Below are 8,123 nucleotides of genomic sequence, written 5' to 3'. Positions count from 1 at the left end.
TCTCTTTCCCCACACTTTTATTTAAAAAACAAACAAACCCAACTATAAAAAAGGGAACAATTTAAGGCTTATCAGAAATGTTGAGTGCCAGGCGGGGACCCTGCCCCAGCCAGGACTGAGAACCTGCAACCCGGGGGTGGGGGGTTGGTCCGGCTGCCCCCCTCATACTTTGTCCCTCCCTCCCTCCAGGAGGTCTCCCAGAGCTGCACTGGGCCTGCTGTTACCCCAGGCTGACCTCTGTCCCCAGGGCCCGGCTAAATGTTCTGAACCAGGTTTCCCGGGGTCATACAATACGCAGACGAGGTCTCATGTCTTGGAATACTTGGAGGAGTCCCCAGGCAGTCCTGGCCTGGGCCAGCAATCTCTCTCTGGCTTTCAAAGGCTGGAGCTGGTGTCCCTGCCCCACATAGGTCCCACATTGCTTCGACGACACGCATCCCCGAATGCCCTGTTCCAGGGCCCTCTCGCCTGCCGGACCTTGCCATGGGGCCTCAACTGAGGCACTTGCCCTCTAAGCCCCAAAGGGGGTGATCTCCAACATCACTCAGCTCTGACCTTCTCCGACTTCTTCCTCTTTGCCTGTCTGCCTGCTGAGCGGTTGTTTGTATGCCGAGGACTCAGCCGAAGACCCTTTGCTCCAGGAAGCCTTCTCTGCTCCCTTCGGGACTCTCCCAGCCCTGGGTCTCTTCCTCTGGTCCCACGAGACTGGAAGTATTTATGTCTGGCTACATCTCTCCCAGACTAGAGGCTCCTGGGGGACCCGAGCCCTATCCATGGCCCGGTGTGGACTGACAGGATCCGTTGACGGGCACTCAATGCCTCACGAGGACCGGTCCGGATACATCAGACTCCTGCCCGGCTCTTCCTCTGTCCTGCGTGATGTCAGAAAGCCGTGCCCGTTCTGAGACTCGGAGTCCCCAACTTCAACACAGTCAAGTTGAAGCTGGTTGGTCAGCTCTTGACCCAGCATCGCCCGCGTCCACGGCGGCCAGAAGTGCGTGTGCGACCTCATCCCTCGAGGTCTCCCCGTCGCTGCTCAGCAGGTCATGCAGCGTGGCCTCATGGCCTCTGAGGGGGGGTTTGGATCCTCCTGGGGGAAATAGTCCATCTGGTCTCAGGGGGGCACCGGAGGCTCAGAAACACCCCTCCACCGCCCTGCTGATCTCCAGCTCCCCAACTCCCACACTCAACCGGGGGGCAGGGGAGGGCAACGTGCAGAGCAGACTGGGGTGCAAGGCGGCCCCAAGCCCCAAACTCATCCGAGTCCCACTCCCACCTGTGCTCCCAGGGCCTGGAGAGTACTCACCTCGGAGTACAGGGGTGGCGGGCGGTAGCGGAATTCCTGGATGTAGGCGAAGAAGGGGCCTTCGAGGCTCAGGTTGGTGTCCTGCAGTGGTGGAAAGGGGCTCTGCCCCGCGGCCGCCACCTCCCCATCAGACACCACCTCTGAGTACTCGGGAGGGGCTGCAAGTAAGACAGACGGGGTTGGGTGAGGCTGGTGGAGGAGGGGAGCCCCGGAATTGGGGACCATGGCCGGGAACTGGCTTGGGCCAATTCTGGGGCTGAGATTCTGGGGAGACCTGTGGCCTCCAGCATGATCACTATCATGCCCTTTAACAGGGGGCCGCTGAGGCTGGGGGAGGGAGAGCCCACCTAGCAGCCACATTTCTGCCCACCCAGCCCCCCTGCAGCAGAATGGTGGGGAGGGGCTCACCCTCGGGGCGCTCTGGCAGGGCTCCCAGCCCCCAGTCCAGCAGGAAGCTGGCATGGCTGCCCACGCTGGATGAGCGGCTCCCAAAAGGGTGCAGGGGGATGGTCCCAATGACCAGTGGTAGCTCCAGGAGCAACTTGGATGTGCCGGGGATGTCCACGCAGACCTGGGGAGGTGGGGAACAAGCCATGTGGGAGGGCGCCCCGACAGCCTCGGGGGAACTCCAGTCTGGGGGACCGGGTGGATTCAGCCACCCCCTGCCCTCCTCGGACCAGCGGACACTCTACCTTGAGGGAGTAGTCTACGTGCAGGACCCGGCAGTGCAAGATGGAAGGACCGACAGGGGGGATCCGCAGCGCCCGGCCCTGCCACAGCGCCCGCCGCCCAGGGCCCACAGGCTCGCCCACGAGACTGGCCACCACCGCTCGTTTCTGCTTGTGGGCGCCCCGAGCCATGAAGGTCTGCGTCTGGACCACGGCTGCCCGAGGAAGCACGGGGCGCGTGGAGCCATTGTCGATCTCCGCGAAAACTGGGATGACCTCGCCTGTGGTGGGGTGCAGTGGGGGGCATCAGACTCCCTGTCTGCAGCCCTGAGGTCGGCCCTCTTCCCCATCTCACCCCGCCTGCCTGGTACCTGGGGTGTAACCCTTTCGGTCGATCTTGGCGGAGAGGGAGACGAGACCACGGCTGCTGTACCAGGACCGGGCGACCTTCTCTAGAGCTCCGGCCTGAGGGGCCTGGTGGGTTGGAGGAAAGGGAAAGTAACAGGTCACTTTGTGCAAGCCATTCCCAGCTGAGGGAGGATTTGGGGGCAGAGTTCCTGGTTTTCTCTTAACAACCAAATACCGTCTGGACAAATAAATCCACAGATGAAACCCATCTTATAAAGTTGAAGATGAAGGGAACAGGCTAATTACTTAGCATGTAATTAGTCCTCAGAAAGCTATTATTATCAGAAGCCCTGGCTATCCCCTATTTCACAGATGAGGCCTTTGAGGCTCAGAGAGAGTAAGACACTTGCCCAGAGCCACACAACAAACTGGCACAGGTGGGATCTGCATCCAGCTCCACTGGACTCCAAAAGCATTCCCGTGCCTGCCTCCCTCCCTGCCAGGGCCCAGCTGTGATTCCCACTTTGTGCAGGAAGCAAAGGAGTGAGGAGCCAATTGGGGTCACCCAGTTACCAGCCCGCCCCTCCCCCACCTGCAAAGGTCTCTCAACCTATCTCCCCTGGGAGCAGCCACTCACCAGCAGGGCGGGTGTGTTGATGTCCACCGGCTCAATGACCGTAAATACCTTCCTTGCCCGGCGGGCAGGGACCCAGGGACGGTGCAAGGTGGCCTTGACGCAATACCGGACACTGCCATGCTTACCCTCGAATGACGTCACTAGTGTCCTGCAGGGTTGAAGGAAGGTACTTCAAGGGGCAGAAAAACAGAGACACCCAGGTGTGTGGGGGTGGTCCCAGAGACTTAAGAGAGCGAGAGAGAGAGACACTAAGGACCCCCTCCCCCGGGGAATGGCAGTCTTGGGGTCCAGAGGTCCCCAGAAACCAAGCAATGGAGACCTAAACCTGAAAGGAGCTGCAGGCTGAGGGATTCCCCGACAATCCCGTGCCCCAGATGCCGGACTTACGGAGGCAGCTGGAAGCTGAATGGAAACTCGTGGCGCCCAGGAGGCAGCGTCGTGGTCTCTCCTGTGTCTGCAGGTAGGAGCAAGAGGGGGAGGCTCAGCGGCAGCTCCAAGTTCCAGGAGCGTGCAGCACGTGTGCCGCGTCGGGGTAGCAGGCCCGTACCTGGTGCGAGCAGCGTGGCACGGTGACTCACGACCTCCACGCGCTCGCTGTAGCTCTGCGTGTACGCGGTGCTCGAGCCCGCGCTGCGCGACTCGGTCCAGTGCACGTGGGCGCGGCCCCGCGCGCGCAGCTTCAGGGCGCCCACGCGCGCCGGGGCAGCCAGCTCCAGCAGCACCCGGCCGGCGACGGCCTGGCCGCCGCTGAAAACCGGCTCGGCGCCGCCGCTCGCGCCATCCAGCTGCACCACGAAAGCCTTCACCTTGTCGAACAGCATCGCGCCTGGGATGCGAACCCGCGACACACAGACCCTGGCTTCGAACCCGCGACGCGGTGGCGCGAGGCGCGGAGGCTACAGTCTCAGAACGCGAACCTGCCCGGGATGCGCAGGCGCACTTGCCGACCAGGTCAGAAATTCCTGCGCGGAATGCGCCGGCGCTGCCTTTATACGGCGGGAGGGGCGGGGCGCGACGCGGGCCCCACCCCCATGAAGGAATACGCCAATAGCGCGGCGAGGGGCGTGGCTCCGCCCAGGCGTGAAACAAAATAACAAACTCTGCATTTGCCCTCTACCCTCGTGGACCCTAGCGTGAGACTGAAGCATCGCGGACCAGAGCCTGTCTCTCGCGGACCTCGGGGGTAAAGAGGGGGAAACAGGGCCGGGAGCGGGCCCCAGGCCCAGCAAGAGGATGGGGCCACTAGGTTTAATCATCAACTGGCCACAGCTTGCAGATCTGACTCGAGGCATGTCCAGCTCCGAGCGGGAAGGCTGCGGAATGGCCTGGCTCCAATCGGGGCTGGGAGCTTCGGACTAGACTGAGCGTCAGTTCCCCACTCTGAGCGATGTGGGAAGGAGGAGGAAGTGGGTAGGGCCTCCCTCTGCTTGGGCACCTGCTGCCCCCTCTTGTGATTCGAATCCCGCTCAGCTGGATGACCCCGGGCTAGTGACAACATCTTGAGCCTAAGTTTCCACGTTTGTCGTTTGTAGAGCTGGAAGAAAATCGGCTCCGACCTCAGAGTATTGTGCATGAGTCACGGTGTAGCCCCTGCTTGGACACCCTCCGTTTCCAGAGATCCTCGCTCCCAGGTCTTCGGCCCACTCCCCACATATCGCCACTCGGTCATGACTTAGAGTTTCTGCCCAAGCTGTTCCCATCACCCGAGGTTCACGTCGCAACTTGCGGGCCCCCCCCAAACTCCTACACGCCCCCTAGACGCAGCCCTTGGGCCCTCTCCTGGCACCTCCACCCTGCCCCAATCCCTTCACAGATAGAGCCAAGTGGAGGGGACTTCCCATGAACCCCAGGAGCCACCCACGAAACGGTATGACTGCTGTCTGGGCCTCAGTGTACTCAGACAAGAACCTCAAATAGCGTTTCTGAGCGAAGGGTTTCCTGGTCGCGGTCGGCAGGACGCCTACGCCCTCTGGTGGCAGCGAGATGCTCAGCCGCTCGAACCCACCCCTTACCAGAGAGGCCACCTTTGTGGAGTCTGACCTCCTGAGGCCTCGGAACCCCAATGGTGGGCGGTCATAATCGGACATGGTGCCCTGCAGAGTGACCACAGAGGCATTGGTCAGAGCCGTACCTAAGGGAGGGGCAGAGGTTGTAGACACAACGATCAGCCTGGGGGGCTGCATGGAGGAGGAAACTCTGGGATTGAAATGAAAGTCTAGTACCTTCTTCCAGGGCCAAGTGAAGCCCTGGAGGCTGTAAGCCCAGGAGAAGGTGGAGGATGTGGTGAGTCCTTTTCACAGATGGGTCCCCAGAGGCCCAAAGAGGAGCAGGGCCTCACCCGACCTTACCTGGCGGTTCTGCAAGCTTCACCCCAGTGCCTTAATGAAGCAGCTGGTTGAGTGGGACCAGGGGTGTGACCAATTTCCCTTAAGTCTCAGGGGAAAGGAAGTGCCTCTGGGGCCTCTTCCTGTCCCGTCCTAGGGCCCTCTAGGCCTGGGTTTCCATAGCTAGTAGGGACAGTCCCCACATCTGGGGCTGTTGGGCTAAGGCTGAAAGGCTGTGGGCAAAGGGTCTACTGTGTACAGCTCTGCCTCTGCCCATTTTACAGAAGAGTATAGTGAGGTCTGGCTTAGCTGAGCGGGTGGCAACATCCTCCACCAGCAAACACAGCTCAGTGCGGAGGCACAGACTCACCCCTGGCCTGCTTCTGATCCCGCTGTGTGCCCTGAGTGGGAGCGACTGAAGTTTAGAGCTGGGAGACATCTGGGAGTCCTCCCAGCGTGATCTGACCCCATCCCAGGTCTCTTGCCTCTTGGAAATGCAAACCTGCCTGCAAACACCACCAGAACTCCCCACCCAGGTTTGAACTCATCCCTGCAAGCCCTAGGGGTAAACTGAGGGAGGAAGCACTGGTAGAACGTGAGATGGGGGTCGTCTTTGGGAAATAAGGGACCCCAAGTCTGGAGATAAAGGGGGATCCTAGGGTCCAGAGAGGAGGATGTCCTGACTCTACCCAGGGTTTCTCCAGACTCTCGTGGGGGGTGGGGGTCCAGCCGCATAGTCTTTACATGGAGGGCTTCCCGGCTTTGGAAAGGGGGGTGATGCCTAGACCCTGAGAGGGGACCCTGTGAAAGAGGGTTGGGCGTGGAGGTAGGTGGGTGTGTCCTGGCGAGAGGGTCCAGACCCTGGGGAGGAGGTCTCCACTTCTTAAGACGGGTCACCCGACCACGCAACCTCTAAGTCGAAACTCTCCGGGCACTGGAGAAGAGCGCCCAGACCTGGGGAGAGGGGCCCGCGGGGGATCCCGGCTGGGGAGTGCGGAGCGATCGGCTCACCTCGGAGCAGCAGCTGCCGCCGCCGCAAGTACGTCTCCGCAGCCGCGTAGTCGCTGGACACCGCGTTGACGCCCACGCTTCGGCCCTCGAGCCAGTGCGTCGCCGCCCCGCCGCGTGCGGCCACCTCGAGCGCTCTCACCCGCAGTGGTGCCGCCGCCTCCAGCAACACCCGGCCGCAGAGCCGCTCCCCGCCGCGATACGCGCCGCCAGGGACCCGGGCCAGTTCCAGCACGAAGCTGCGTACGCCCCCCGGGCGCATGGCGCAGGCCGGGGCGCACCGCGGGGAAGGCGCCCCCGGCGGGGAGCCCGGCCCCGGTCCTGGCCCCGTGGCGAGCGGGCGCACGGCTGGGCGTGTCTGCTGCCCTCCCGCGGCTCGGGGCCCTTCCCCGCGGCCCCGGGCGCCCCCGAGCCTCCTCTGGCCTCCGCGAACTCGGGCCGGCGCCCAGGGCTCCCGGCCGGCGAGTCTGCCGCCGACTTCCTGGTCCTGGACGTCCGCCCCTGTGACGCGCCCCGGCCGGCGGGGACGTGCCGCCCGCGTGCTCGTGTTGTTGACTTTGCCACCCCCCCCCCCCAAATCCCCCGCCCTCCAGCGCTGGGCGTGCCGTTTTTGTAGGGTCGGCGCTGTTGACTCAGACGCGGATGTGGCTGGTCCAGAGCGAGCAGCCACCCGGCTATCTGGCGGTTTCATGTGTCCCCCACCCGGCACCTTTGGCCCCGGCACCGCCCCAGCCTCCCACTCTGGTCTCCGTGGCTGTTCTCCACACACACCAAGCTCAGGCCTGGCCTCTTGGCTTTTGCACTGACCGTTACCCGGTTAGGAACGCCCTTCCCCACATCGGTGCTCCCATCTCCCCATCCCCACCCCTATGCCCAAATGTCACTTCCTCTGAGTCCCCTGATCATACTCTGGTCTTGTTTCTCTATGGCTCTGGTCGCTGTGTTTGTGACCGCTATGTTTTTTGTTCCTCCTCCTGCATCAGACTAGGTGCTCCCCAAAGGTGGGCGCTGTGCCCTGTTCTCCTCACCAGATCTTACAAATGGGGAGAGTGAGGCCCTCACAGGGGGCAGCCTCTGCCCAGAAGCACGCAGAGGTGGCAATCAGGACTCCCCACGCAGGTCTGGAGCCCACTAGCACCACCCCACTCTTCTCCGTCTTGCGCCCAAGTTATCTCCTGAGGCTGGGTGGCTGATGGCTTTATATCAGAGACTGCCAGGGCCCGGGGCTCTCAGACTAGCCTTCCCAGGAGCCAGGCTTCTACCTCTCTGTTATGCCTGGAGCCCAGCGGCTGCCGAGCGCCTGGCATCCCAGCCTCATCCCAGCACACTGACACCAAGGCCTGGCGGGACCTTTCTGATTCTACTAGTGTCTAGAACCTTCCCCTTTGGCCTACCCTGAGGCCACTCTAACCCCTACACACTATACCCTCCCCCCATGTCCCAGGCTCTTCACTTTGGCCGGAGTTTGAATCCTGCCCTGCATTTCCTCCAACTCCTGCCCCTTTCTGGAACGCCGGGCAGGTGGCTTCACTTCTCCAACCCCCAGTTTCCCCATCCTCCCCCTGGTTAGGTTCTGGTGAAGTATGGCGATTTACACTATGTCCCCTGTATCGGGCAAATGTTCAACATACATCCAGCGAAGACTGAATAGTCCTCCTCACTCATGTCACCTTCCCCACTGGACCATGGTCCCACTGGAGCTTGGCGCACACCTGGTGCTCTGGCAAAGTTGGCTGCTGGAATGGGGAGGAGGTCTCCCTGATCTTCTGCCTCCTGCCGGCCAGGGCCGTCCCTGCCAGCGGAGACTGATGCTGATGTCCTCAGGAGGTGTA

The 8,123-nt window shown here is 62.2% G+C and overlaps 1 protein-coding gene across 2 annotated transcripts; it reads right to left on the bottom strand.

The window, feature by feature from the left end:
- ARRDC2 (arrestin domain containing 2) lies at positions 1–6,771 on the bottom strand. 2 transcript variants are annotated; one of them, XM_059160491.1, is made up of 8 exons: positions 6,295–6,771; positions 3,347–3,413; positions 2,960–3,107; positions 2,346–2,448; positions 1,999–2,255; positions 1,715–1,877; positions 1,307–1,464; positions 1–1,090 (listed from the first exon to the last, which is right to left on the bottom strand). In XM_059160491.1, exons 1-8 carry the CDS (start codon positions 6,551–6,553, stop codon positions 1,037–1,039), a joined length of 1,209 nt encoding a protein of 402 aa, XP_059016474.1. In that variant the 5' UTR covers positions 6,554–6,771; the 3' UTR covers positions 1–1,036. The 2 variants fall into 2 exon arrangements, with proteins under 2 accessions (XP_059016474.1, XP_059016473.1); XM_059160490.1 differs by lacking the exon at positions 6,295–6,771 and adding an exon at positions 3,507–6,255.
- Between the last annotated feature and the right edge of the window lie 1,352 nt (positions 6,772–8,123).

This window comes from Mustela lutreola, chromosome 2, assembly GCF_030435805.1.
Source record: "Mustela lutreola isolate mMusLut2 chromosome 2, mMusLut2.pri, whole genome shotgun sequence".
Classification (NCBI taxonomy): Eukaryota; Metazoa; Chordata; class Mammalia; order Carnivora; family Mustelidae; genus Mustela; species Mustela lutreola.
The sequence above is the reverse complement of the archived record's forward strand: the minus strand, read 5'-3'. Positions and strand labels throughout refer to the sequence as shown.